Source organism: Priapulus caudatus, unplaced genomic scaffold (genome assembly GCF_000485595.1).
Source record: "Priapulus caudatus unplaced genomic scaffold, Priapulus_caudatus-5.0.1 Scaffold529, whole genome shotgun sequence".
Lineage (NCBI taxonomy): Eukaryota > Metazoa > Priapulida > Priapulimorpha > Priapulimorphida > Priapulidae > Priapulus > Priapulus caudatus.
In genome coordinates, this window is record NW_014577590.1 from 126859 (window position 1) to 140977 (window position 14119).

Below are 14119 nucleotides of genomic sequence, written 5' to 3' on the forward strand. Positions count from 1 at the left end.
ATGTGGTACAACCATGTGAAACAACCAAAGCTCTCTGCAAGATTACATTTCATTTTTGTTGTATTATTACTTAAAGATATCTACCTTCAGCTCATCCATATTTGGAAATGGTCATTTGTAATGAGTGAAATTGAATTCCCATTATAGTTGGGCTGTTATCTACCTATGGATATCGTATCTGATACTCAGCACAATGAAGTGTAATAATTATTCTATGTCAAGCACCATGATTAATGTGGTTAATTTACTTCTTAAAAATCATGTTATTTGTCTAATAACTGGTTTTGCGTTAACACATAATGTCAGTAACCTTGTGAATACAGAGTGTACCAGCTTGGAGCATAGGAATATCGCTTTCAATTGAAATACTATATTTATTTATAGTCAGGTGTGGGGCACTCCCTTTAAAAACGGGTACGTCTCCGCATATGCTACTTGTATAGACACCCCCTATGCACGGGGATTTGGCATAAATTCGATTTTTTGATAAATTTCGGGAGCTTTCACCTTTACAATACAATTTTTTCTAAAAGCATGGATGCTAATATTCTCAAAATTTACCAGTGCTATTTTCTAAGAGGCTATTTCTAGTTTTTTAAACGTTAAGCAACAATAAAGTAAAAGTTATTGCAAGTGTTCATGCCATAAAGCACATGTATTGCTTTACTTGGCAACTTCCTCCTAACGGTATTATACCCTGGTCTAAATTTCTGATGCAGTGACTTATTATTTAAAACTATATTTTTTTGTGTGAAAATACCCCTTTACTTGAATGTAGGTGTGAACTCATACCCGTTTTTTTTTAGGTGAGAAGCTGTTGTTACATAGTTTACTTGGGTCGTCGTTGTTTTTGTTCAAATCTCACAAACGCTCATTACTGGTACTTTCACAAAAGAAAATTTTCTGTGTAGTTATGTGCACTATTGTATGGTGATGGCATGTATAGAATGAACTATAATCACTTTATAATGAAGCAAGAGCAACCAACTGTTTCCTTGTTAGGTACCCACATACCACTACAAGATGTAATCACTAACGTTGTTTTAAATTGCATCGAAAACTTGCGGGTACAAAGTGCATTGAAATGAGAAGCAATACTACCTGTTATTTTTGCAATGCTACCTTGGGAAATTCTATGTAGATTTCCACACAAAATATGTCTGGTGTCTCTCCCAGTACTATGGGAATGATAGCATTGATTATACTCTGCCAAAACACTTTGTGCCATTGGAAAATGTCTATAGCTTGGTTGCTACTGTAGTTGGTTTCAATCACAATTTCTTTCAAATTCCTTGTACAAACTAGCAGACTGGCTGGCCCTGTTACCCTTAATCCAGCAAAGTTTTACTGGCCGTGCAAGTCATTTGGTGTCTACTAAGAACATTTCCACATATGGAAAAACAGCACCTACTCGCTTTACAATGCAAAGTTATTTTTATATATGTACAACGTAAATCTTCCCAAATGGAAATTTTGTCACTAGGGGGCACCACTATGTAGTTTTATGATAGCTTTTAACAGAGCATATAATGATATAAGTCAAGTTGATTTATATGCTCTGCTTTTAATTTCATGCCGACGTGCGGACTCATAGGAATGCACATACTTGAGCGTCCGTTTTGATGACATTGTTGTATAAATAAATTTGTTAGGGTGTATGTATATTTAATCAAAGCCACTATATAAAATTATTTGTACAAAACGATAATAAAATACGTCTATGGAATATAAATTAATGTTAATTGACATTTAATAAACTCACAATCTATCACCTTATTTGTCACACTGTAAACGTACCATGAAAAATTACCTTGCTATGCATATTATCAAGAGTAGATAATAGAAGATTATTCTTCTATTATCTACTAGAATCTTATATTATCTAGAAGAATCTTCTATTATCTACTCCTGATATTATTTATCTTCCTACAAGACATGCATGTGAAATTATCAATCATTATTCAAACAATTTATATATAACAGCTATGCTAAAAGGCAACTTTGTGGTAATTTAACGCACACCCTTGGTATTTGGAAAATACTTAAAAATTTATACCTTACAACACATAGTATTTACAACAACAAATTATATATAAAATAAAGACAATACTGAACAAGTAGTTACACACTTTGAGAACTGAAACAGTGAAATCTTGATGCTGTTTCAGGTGAATACACGTTTTTTATAATTACTCGGTCATGATTAAAGAACATTATATATATATATAAATTTATCTGTATCCAAGTAATGCATGCCACCCTGGTCATGCCATTATACATTTGTCCTTCTTTTCCTGTTGGCGTTGTTGCTATAGATGAATTCGACATACAGGGGAAAATGGAGAAAACATTGTAACATACATGAACGACTGAATGAGAATATAAATTCAAAATTCATACATGAGCATCATAATACCTGTGTATATTCCTGTTCACTGGCTGCCAAGGCTCTTGCCAATGCATGATCCTCCTGCTCTTGAGCCACCATCTCTTGACTAAAATGAAAGTAGAACAGAAGATGAGCCTTACTTGAATTGATTACACACAATACTTCAGTGATCCATAATATTCGTGTACACGCAATACTTTTGTATCACCTCACTGAATGTGAGTTTGATGAACAGTGGGTTTCAGACATTCTGTGTTTGTCGAATCGGCAGTCTTTCTCACGAGACAAAAATCACTGACTACTACAACATCTGATAATCAAATCAACAAAGAATATATCAAATCTGATACGGACCATCTTTAGACACATTCGGTGATGCATCTTTAGCTACAACCTTTACAAGAACACGTCATACCTCTTACCTGTTATTTGTTGGACTTGTGGATGTTGTGGGTGCAGAAGTTTCTGCCAGCGACAGCTGCATTGCCCTGGCTAGGGCTTCATCTTCAGACTAACAGTTAAACCAAAAAGAAACATTTTTAATACTATATTTTAATGGTGTTCTAATTAATCGAGTTCGTGGAGTGTTTCTCATTCAGTTTTCCGGGATGGAAACTTCATAAACGAGTTTTACTCGCTTGCCACTCTCACTGATAAATACTGCTTAGCATTATGAAAAATGTAAGTATTTTGAATGATACAATCATCAATAGGCAACCCTTGTAAGTGTATAAAGTGGATGATTGTTTCAAATATATTTTCTGAGTAGTTTTCAATTGTTACTCGTTATTGTAACTTTTCAAAGATTCAGTCTGTGCAACTGATGATCAAACTTGAATCAATTGCTCAATTTCTTTTCAGCTAGAATGCATAATTGTAATGACAATAGCAGCCAATGAATAATGATTAATATAAAATACACGCGGAAACTATCTAAGAAAGGATATCTACACATACTGACACAAACTTCTTACAATCAAGACAATTGCATTACATCCTACAAATCTGCGTGTCATATGTACACTGCAAAACCTACCATCCCTCCTTGTATTGTCTGTGCGACGCTCCTACCCTGGGAGGCAGATCCAGACTGGCGTGAACGTGCTCCATATTCGGAAGCAGACGTCGATGCTTGCTGGGACTGCTGTGCAGCATGTCCATGGGAAGCCTTCTTTGCTGGTACCTTCTCGGACTGACTCAGGCTTCGCAGCCAAGCAGCGACTCTGCACAAAACATAACAATTCGTAACAATTTCGCAATGAAAATCTTATAACCAGAACATAATCTACAAATGTTATGCGTGCACGGTACAAGTAACATTAAATCAATACAAAGAGCATCTGCATCTAGTATTTCTAACAACATGCTCTGAATATGCGAACGAAAATTTAGTTTCTATTACTGACATGGTCAATGCACTTTAAGCTTAGCAATTGTGGTTGGATTTTCATATTGCATCTATGCTAATAGTGACTTTGCAGGTATGTGCGCACACACCCAGGTTTTGGTAGTGCTCTATCGCTGTCCTGGAATCCTTTGCACTCATGATCGGTCTCGTGTCTGTGGCGCAGGCAAAAGTTATGCCGACATTTCTCACATCTGACTGGCACTAACTCTTTCTGCTTGCACCCTCTGACAGAGCACTTATTGGTGTAAACCTGAAATTTAAAGTTCATAAATTTAGCTAAAGCGTGGAAATTCTAAAAGAGGCAAATTCCTTTATCCGACTCAGTGCCGGTCTTGGATAGGGGAGGTTGCACCTGTACTGATAAATCTTTCTTTTTAATAAATCTGTTCAATAATGTTTAGGTTGACAGCAATGCAAACGCCCTACAACAACAGCTATGCGCATAGTGTATAGTAAGTACGTATTGCTCCAGCATACCTTGCGTTTTTCTTTGGCTGGATCTGACTGGCAATCACGGTCAATGTGTTCACCAACCCCAATGTCTGGTGCTTCTCCTCTTTTAACAGGGACTGGTATATTGCACAGGGGACACACAGGGACTTGAACGTCCTACAAAACATTTATTACTTCATAATGAACCTTAGGTAGATACATGGATACAATACTGCTGCATTGTTTCATTCTTTTATTAGAATCAATCAGGTAACAAGTCGAGTGCTTACCTTTTTGTAGGCAGACTCACAGTTGTGACGGGCATAAACAAAGTGATCTTTGCTGGAAATCAATATGGAAAGAAATATATGCATACATACAATACTACATTATGTAAAGTATTAGCTCCGTCTATAGGTGTATCACCAAGTTTCCATGTTACTGTTCCTCCCGGGAAGCTTTTGTGTGTAGTGCAGCTAACCTCAAGGGATCCCGCAAGTATCGTCATATTACCGTCTACGTTATTACCGTCTATCGCCATTGTGACATTCCTTGCTGGCACTAACACAGTCACATTCAACTTGTTACTCGACATGTATGCTCCAAACACACTATTTGCTATACACGCGTACGATCCTCTGTGTTTAAACTCGACTCGATCAATCACCACCTCGTCGCCTGTAGCTTGTATCCCCTGGTCGTCGTGCAACCACGTGAAAGATGGTTCTGGATAGCCGTCAGCATTGCAGCGGAGAATCAGCTTCTCTGCCTCGATAATAATGACGTCATCATCACTGGAGTTGTTGCTGCTGATGATGGCCACGGTGTCCGCCATGTACAAAATCTTGGTTAACACTTCTTCGGGTAAACGTTGGTGACTGAAGATATGACACCGAAGTTCTTTGTCAATGTCTTCTGTTGAAAACCTGTGACTCAGGATACTTTTTGCTGTAAATGTCTTGTTTCTTGAACCCGCTTCCTCTGTTTGACTGGAGTCGTCCGTAATATCATCAGCATTCAGCCACCAGGTGATGCTAGCTGCTGGGTTACTGCTGTCTGATACACACGAGAACTGTAGCGTTCCATCCGGTGATGAAGCGCTGTCTATAAGAGACATGGCAACCGACTGTGGTGGCACAAGCACAGTTAGATGACCCTTGTTTGATGAAGGACCAATGCCTGGCGCTCCCGCGGCATCCTGCCATACACAATAGAACTCTGCCTCATCTTTCTCAACTCTCACGTTAGCTATTAGCAAGCCAAAGTTTCCTGTGTCGTACCTGTTGTCGTCAATGTAAGAATATCTTTCTTCATTTGTAGGACTTACGTAGGAACCGTCTCGATACCAATAAACGAAAATGGGTAACTCTTCCCCGGAATTGAAACTAAGGTCAATCGTGCAGTGCACCGTAACACTGGTACCTTCAACTTCCTCCGTGTCATATGGTTGCTGCAGGAACTGTGTCCTCACCGCAACTACACACAATACACACACCGCAACCAGCCTCACTGCTGCCATAGCTCCAAGAAACGGTCTTGCTAGGGTTAGAACTTAGAAGACAATCGGTCGCACAGCCTGGTCGGTCTACTGCAGCCTTTGTTAATCCTGCCCAAAGTTTGCATCCGACAATAAACTAGTACGTATTAGTATTACGGTAATAACCGTAACGGTAATAACCTAGACGGGTAATAACCTATAGTAGCGATGCTGATCGCTCACGCCATGTTGTCTAGATTTCAGCAACCATATTTTCAGTTAAGTCAATGTAGCTACTTTCAGAAGACGTAACTTTTAATATATATCATATTATGAAAACAAACTTTGTGGTCTAGATGAGAAGGGCCTCAACCGTTTATGTTATTATTTTCAGAATTTTTTGCTGGAGAGGCTAGCAAGAATGCCAAACCTCATTTCTAAATTTAAGGTATGCATAATATTGATAGCATATCCAATCATATATGACATAAAGTAGTATGAGTAATGACAAGATATGACATAAACTAGTAATAGTAATTCCATACAGTGATTAGAGAATTAAACGTTAATTGTTATAAGAAGCTTATATAGCATTATAGTCTGACTCTTAGCCACTATCAAATCCAACCTACCAAAACACCGTCTTACATGCATCGCAAGTCATTGGCAGGAAATCTGAAAAATAAAATTTCCACAAAATATAATATTAATAAACAGAAATTACGCATACACTAAATTATTTAGACATTCCCATTTGCAATTATTAATAGTAATAATCCGTGTTGTAGGCCTATAATCATTATTATGTAAATCTACATAGCTGCGTAGATTGTCTATTAGCTCAGCCCATATTATTGGCTACAGCCTACACTAATACCCATCCGTTACAGAATGTGCTGTTTTGCTCAACATCGCCCATCCATGGCATCATCACACTGATATCGCTACTGTGTTAGCAAAGAGATCGGTTTAGCGTTATACTCTAGTAGTGGAGTCTAGGGCTAACCAGTGAATGAAGCCCCAACTCAAGTGTCAACTTTCTAACCTGTACTAGCTACAACTGATTGTTAACACATGCAGATGCACTAGCAATGCAGACTCAGTGCCAGTGTGACTGCAGATCATCGTATCGTATCGTATATTGTCCCACTCTTGTATTTCACTAACCCGACCAGGCTGTGTGACTAACGTCAATAGGACTCTAAGTAGGTATCTAAGTAGGTCTCTAAGTAGGTATCTAACCCTAGCAATACCGTTTCTTGGAGCTAGTATTTCACCTGTGATTTCACAAGGATCATGATGGCCCAACATGGCAAATCATCTCTGTGTAAGCTGATTTTTTTATAAAACGAGGTAGTCACGTAAGTTTCAATGAACCTTACCAAGCTGCTTGCATGTAGTTACTGAACATTGTTGTCCAAGATGCGGAAACTCCATCCCGTCGCTGTCTCACTTTGACTTTGACTTTGAGTATGATACAAGCGTCAGCGGAGACAAGATTAGTAAACAACTGAGGTAATTTTTCTGCGTTAATTACCTATTCGAGAGCTACTATTACTAGCACCCAATTCCTTCACAAATAGTCCGAGAACAGCGACGCATACAGTTTTATAGTTCCTGTGCTGTAGTGTAGGCAGGGATGACAACAATGACTTAGCAGAATACAAACTTCGAGTTTGTTCCAAACGATTCTAGAAGGATGACTAGTTAGTTAGCAACGTTCTCTGGTTGCACAGTGGCATTTTGGCGCGATCCTAGCGCCACCCGTTTTATTTTCGTCTAATCAAAAATTAGTGCCTATAAGACAAGCGAACATATAATTTCTGGTCATGTGCTTATTCGCTTAGAAACAGCCGTAGATACAGACGCTTTGCCGTTGATTTCCTTGTTTGTTTGTGCAACAAGCACAGTTTGCATTGAAGAACTACATCGGAATTACCAGTGGCTGTATCGTTTATTTGGATTGAGCCCACTACTGAACTTAAGCACGTCATGGCAAAAAGTACAAACTAGACTAGAGTAGAGTGGGCTCAGTGGTGCCTTCGCCTTCGGGTGCCTTGTGAAATACAAGAGAGGGTGCTAAGATACAAGATACAAGATAGAGAATAAATTATATCAGGAGCGTCATAATCACTGCCAGTTTTGCCAGTGTCAGGCTGAGAAGAATATTATATTATACCACAGGCTCTTGGAGGCTCAAGTTTCAAGAAGAGTATAAGAGCGAAGTGCTTCGCTCTTATACTCTTCTTGAAACTTGAGCCTCCAAGGGCCTGTGATTATACAGTACATTGTGATTGTATCATAGGTCATAGATATAATATAACAAGATTTCAAGATTTTTATTTGTGCTAAACGAGGATAAATCAGACAGTGGGAAAATTAAACAGTTATAACTTTGTTAATATAGGCCTAATCATAATAATGCACGGGTATGGCGAAAGGACCTTGCGGTCATCGAGTCAGCCATACACTACCACTATAGTATTACTATTAGTTACAGTACATATTACTTTCCAAGGCACGATGTTGACTGATATTTACAATACATGACATGATCTGATGATTACAGCACACACAATCCATCACAATACACAACGTTATACTACCTACGACGTTATATTATATTACAATACATGACATGACAAGACGTCATTATAATACAATACAACACATTACGATTAGACAACTTTATATACGTATGACATTACAAGACATGATGATATATGATATTTACAATACATGACGTGATCAGATGATTACAACACATACAAACCATTACAATTTCTGATGTAATACTACCTACAATACATGACGATATAACATGTGTTATATAATATATATATTAGATCTATGCCTACTAGTTCAAGACCCCCTACTTACTACAACATTTATTGTGTCATTGTAACACAATCGTACTGCACGCCACTGAAAGAAAGAAAGAAATACCTTATTGGCAATGTGAATAAGTGTTCAAGTGCGTGCGTGGAGAGACTGCGTGTTGTAGGGGATTATTTAAACACCGTTTATATAGAATTATTTAGGCGATGGATAGTGCGTTAGTATTGGGACTTGGCTCTGGCAGTGGAAGTAAACAAAATTGGTTTATTTACCAAAGTTTTTGTGTCAGCTTGCATCAACACTATATCTGGGTAGTGATTGCCATTCTCAGGTAATACGTGACCGTGCTGTTACTAGTGGTAATGTAAGTTTATATTGCAGTTACAGAGGATCTCATTCGGAAAAGAGCAGAGCATAATGCCTGTGAAATATATTCGCTAGAAGAGCTGTCATTGCACCAACAGGACATAGAGAGGTGAGATTATCCCAATAGGTCAACTGCAAGCTCATTTGTTTATAATTCAAAGAAGTAGCGTACCGGTAGCAATGTTGTGGAGAGGGTAAACAAACCTTGATAAAATCATGCTCTGTAGTCTCTATATAACAATATTATTGCAACAGTTTTATTTGCTTCACTGTACAATTATGTTAAACTTTGCATATTGCATCTTTACAGGTGTGTCTAGTGATGATCTGCTTAAGGAATTATATGTTTGTTATGTTTAATCATATTTTTTTTGTTTACAGAATTGAACATATTGACAAATGGTGCAGAGAGCTGAAGATTCTTTTGCTACAAAGCAATCTGATTTCAAAAATTGGTAAAGACAGAGTATACCTATTTATGTGCTTGTGTTGTGCTTGCATTGGTTATCTGTTAACTCTAATTTATCACATTTGCTTTTCACAATGTGATGCAAGCCATGACTCCTTATCTTGTCAATTGAGATTATTATAAGTGCAATTATGCAGTGCAGTTATATGCAGTGCAGTTATTTAATAATTTGATTAGTTTTTTACTATAGATTTACCGTGAAATTTATTTTTCAGAACATGTGGGTCGCCTGAAAAAGCTTGAGTACCTGAACTTAGCACTCAATAACATCACAATGATTGAAAATCTAGAAGGTTGAAGGTTTTTCAAATTTCTTGTGATTGAATTTAATTAAATAACTCTAGAAAACAATAAGTTTTTCATAGGGTTCTACAATAATTTTTATCAATAATCGTGTAAGCTCAATCTCTGAAAAGTAATTATATACATAATATTTAACAAGTAACAAAATATAAGTTACATTTTACTGTTTCTTTCATTTTCTAACCATGGTACTAAATTCACCTCAGTTATAACCGATTTTTGTTATATATATTTTGTTCATAAAAGGTATTAATAATTTCTTTAGGGTGTGAATCATTGAAAAAGTTGGATTTCACTATCAACTTCATAGAGAAACTAACCAGTGTAGAGAGTCTAAAGTCTAACATATTCTTAGAAGAACTGTGAGTATGATAATAGCCTAGGTAGAAACAATTTAATTCTCAACTGACATGCATGCTTGGGTTCTTCATCATCAATAGAGATAGCTTATTTATCATCAAGTGGAGTGAGATATTGTTGTTTATAGCAGTTTAATATATTTCTTTTATAGGTTTCTAACCGGTAATCCATGCACCGATTACGAAGGATACAGAGAGTATGTGGTGGCTACTCTTCCATGTCTTAAGGTATCCATTTAATAGAAAATGGTAGTGGCATATATGATATGTAGTATTTAAATCCTACTTAGGAGTGGACACATTGTTATAATCATTATTACTGCTGTCATCATTGGCTATGACATAAAACATAACTGGACGTTAAACGTGATGTCTGTTGTATTTCTTACTGCAGTGGCTTGATGGACAAGAGGTGAATAGGTCGGAGAGGATTGCTGCATGCCAGCTGTATGAAACAATAAGAGGAAACATTCTCTCCCAAGAGCAGAACTGCTCCCTCAAGAAGGTGAATATTTTTTTCATTTGCATAGGAGTCTTTTTCTGATATCCTACTGTGGTTGTGGTTTTTAACGTATCATACACGGTCTATCGTAGGAGCGGCAGTGCAGCGTGGCAGGCAAGGAGGGAAGTGTGGAAAAGGAGAGGAAGACTGGCTTTGATGGACGCTGGTACACGGACATCAACACATCGGTGTCATCCTCAAAGGAGGAGAAGAAAAGTTGTCTGGCTGCTACCACTGCATCTGAATCGAACGATGGTGAGGCAAAGCATGATCTTAAGGAAGATAGCGATTTTTGGACAAGACCGGAGGCCTTTACCCCACAAAGTCGGGTGGAAACTCACAAACACTTGCAGAAGATGAGGGACAAGGATGTCAAAGTCCAGTATGTCCATATACAGTATATATTGAAGCATTCGACAGTAAACGAATTGAACAAATGCGTGTGGATATGAAGAATTCGAATAAGAGAGAAAGAGAGAGAGATGGGGTTAGAGAGAAGATTATGGTTAGGAGAGGAGGAGGATGAGGGAAGGGGCAAGGGGGAGGGTGAGGAATAAGGCAAGGGGGTAAGGGAAGGGGCAAGGAGGAGGGTGAGGAAAGGGGCAAGATGGAGGGTGAGGGAAGAGAGACGACAAGGTGGGGGTGAGGAAAGAGGCAGGGGGAGGGTGAGGAAGGCAAGGGGGAGGGTGAGGGAAAGAGAAAGGGGGGGGTGAGGAGAGACAAGGTGGGGTGAGAAGGGGGCAAGGGGGAGGGTGAGGAAGGGGCAAGGGGAGGGTAGAGGAAGGGCAAGGGAGGGCCGAGGAAAGGGCAAGAGGGGGGTGAGGAAAGGGCAAGAGGGGGGAGGGTGAGAAGGGGCAGGGGAGGGTGAGGAAGGGGCAAAGGGAGGGCGAGGAAAGGGCAAGACGGGGGGTGAGGAAAGGGGCAAGGAGGGTGAGGAAGGGGGGAGGGGAGGAAAGGGCAAGGGAGGGGGAGGAAAGGCAAGAGGGGGGTGAGGAAAGAGGCAAGGAGGAGGGTGAGGAAGGGGCAAGGGGGAGGGTGAGGAAAGGGGCAAGGGAGGGCAAGGGAAAGGGCAAGAGGGGGGTGAAGGAAAGGGACCAAGAAGGAAGTTGAGGAAAGGGGCAAGGGGAGGGGGAGGAAGGGGCAAGGAGGGCGAGGAAAGGGGGCAAGAAGGGAGGGTGAGGAAAGGGCACAAGGGGGAGGTGAGGAAGGGGGGGCAGGGGAGGGGAGGAAAGGGGCAAGGGAGGGGAAAGAAAAGGGGCAAGGGAGGGCAAGAAAAGGGGCAAGAAACGAGGGGGGGTAAGGAAGAGCAAAGGAGGAGGGTGAGGAAGGCGCAAAGGGGGAGGTGAGGAAAGGGGCAAGGGGGAGGGTGAGGAAAGGGGCAAGGGGGATGGTGAGGAAAGAGACAAGGTGGGGGTGAGGAAAGGGGCAAGGGGTGTGGGGTTAGGGTCATGCATACGTTACTGTACATGAAAGGTTTTTTTGTTGCAGAAACGATGAGCATCCCCTATACAAAGCAAAGCTAGTAAGAGCTGATGGGAGCAGATTGAATATTAACGAAGCAAAGTATGACTTCAATATAATAGTAGCTGCATAAATCTGCTATAAAGCATCATTTTAATTGATTTTAATATTGCGTGGTAATCAGAATCCCGAGAACAAAAGTGTAATCAGTGGCTAAAGTCACAAACAAAAGAACATGGAATGTGTTGGATTAATATGGAAGCAATGAAAGTTGCTTCTGCATGTGAATGATAACGAATTTACATGATTTGGCGTCATTACGCTGTTTTAGAGAAACTAATAGTATTTCCTCATTCATAGAGTGGACTTCCACCTGTTGGATGACGAAGATTCAGGAAAACTGGTACTTGACATTGCAGTGTACAGGTTAGTTGCCACACCTAACCCATAATGTGTAATAAAAAAGCTTTTGAGGCAAACATCTTGGTATGGTTGTGAATAGTTTAGTTTCTGTATAGTTATAATAATGAGCAGATTGCAAGAAGAAGATTTTGTTTTAACTTTCTGGCTTTCATGTGACGTTATGTAGGTACATGGACACATCTCTGTTGGACATTGACGTGAACCCAACATACTGCAAAGTTCTCATTAAGGGTATGGTCCTCCAGCTGGTCCTTCCAGAAGAAATCCTGCCAGATTCAAGCTCTGCACTAAGGTCCCAGACAACAGGTCATCTGGTCATATCAATGGTCAAGGTAAGAAGTTGGGGATACAGTTATTGTTCGTGTATTTAAACATCTGCTATATATTATACAGGTTAATGTGGGGATGGTATGTGTTTGGAATTGAAATATGTACATGTGGTCTATTTCAGTTTTATGCAATAATCGAGAAATTTATGTTTCAAGGCAAGAGGCAGAACAATTAAACCTAAGTGTCAGCACAGACCAATGGAAAAACCAGCCACACAAACACAGGGCTCACAAAGGTGTGTTATATGTCGGTGTTGTGCCTATAGGCTATAGTCTTTTACTCTTTACCACCCATCACAATCAAACACCAGTATCACTTAAGTGTCTCGAATTAATCCCAGGTTATGTTATAGTTATAGGTAGAAGTAACATATAATCGTGAATAAATTTAGGGTTTATGTAATGTGTGTATCGTTTTATTTGCATTAGATTCACTAAGAAATGCTACAGAAATAGCATTAGAAATTAAGCAGATCCACCATTGCCACATAAGTTATTAATTTTTACGAATATCTTTTAGTCCAATCAACAGAAGCAGAGGCTACGTCGAGAGACTTGAGGTTGATGAGCAGCGCCACCTTCAGGTCGATTACAAAAACATCGTCACATCCAAGACACCAAATCTGCTGCCACTTGGTTCGCGATCGACGACAACGTCACGTGACCCTCCCCCCTGCAGTAAGGATTTCACTGACAACCCTGAAGTTCCGCCTTTGATATAGCCTGCGTGGAGCTTTTGACATGAAGCTAAGTTATTGGCATTTATTATATTATCAGGAGTATTTATTTATATGAAAGTGTTCATAAATAATAGTACGCAGTAAAATTTACTCCCATACTCAACTAATCATTTGTAGCTGGTAAAAAAGTTATTATTAATTTATAACTCCAATAAAGGACCAATTAGCAAATGAAAAGCTGCGTAATGATCAATGATACAGAATATGTTTTAGGTGACCTGTTACATGGTTTGTGTAGTCGGTAATATACAGAGTGATGAATATGTAACGAGGTGCATGAAATATTTTTGGGTAATCTCTTACAGTGTTTATATAGGTTCTGTATATAGTAACGCATTTAATAAAAACTCGGAGTGTCTGATTTTTGAAAACTGGGTTTTCTTTGTTTGCTGTTTCTTGATGTAATTACCTCCGCCAAGGGGTTGGCAGGAGGTTATGTTTTCACTGGCGTGTGTTTGTTGGTTTGTGGGTTTGTTTGTTTGTGTACAGCCTAACTGAAAAAGTTATGGACGGATTGTCATAAAATTTTCAGGATAGGTCAGAAATAGGCCAACTTAGAATTGATGAGATTTTGGTGGTGATCCGGATCCAATTAATTAATTAATTAATAACATTTTCAGGAT

The 14119-nt window shown here is 39.2% G+C and overlaps 2 protein-coding genes across 2 annotated transcripts; one reads left to right on the top strand and one right to left on the bottom strand.

The window, feature by feature from the left end:
* Window positions 1-1719: 1719 nt before the first annotated feature.
* LOC106811345 (AN1-type zinc finger protein 2A-like) lies at window positions 1720-7448 on the bottom strand. Its single transcript, XM_014814931.1, has 9 exons — window positions 7089-7448; window positions 6339-6381; window positions 4520-4571; window positions 4275-4406; window positions 3887-4047; window positions 3426-3612; window positions 2812-2900; window positions 2417-2495; window positions 1720-2309 (listed from the first exon to the last, which is right to left on the bottom strand). The coding sequence occupies exons 1-9, from the start codon at window positions 7141-7143 to the stop codon at window positions 2265-2267; spliced, it is 843 nt and encodes a 280-aa protein (XP_014670417.1). The 5' UTR covers window positions 7144-7448; the 3' UTR covers window positions 1720-2264.
* Window positions 7449-8750: 1302 nt separating this feature from the next.
* LOC106811339 (protein tilB homolog) lies at window positions 8751-13842 on the top strand. Its single transcript, XM_014814921.1, has 13 exons — window positions 8751-8793; window positions 8926-9019; window positions 9292-9365; window positions 9595-9672; window positions 9948-10044; window positions 10194-10269; window positions 10436-10546; window positions 10636-10925; window positions 12032-12106; window positions 12365-12430; window positions 12594-12759; window positions 12913-12992; window positions 13277-13842. Exons 1-13 carry the CDS (start codon window positions 8751-8753, stop codon window positions 13476-13478), a joined length of 1452 nt encoding a protein of 483 aa, XP_014670407.1. The 3' UTR covers window positions 13479-13842.
* The last annotated feature ends 277 nt before the right edge of the window (window positions 13843-14119 follow it).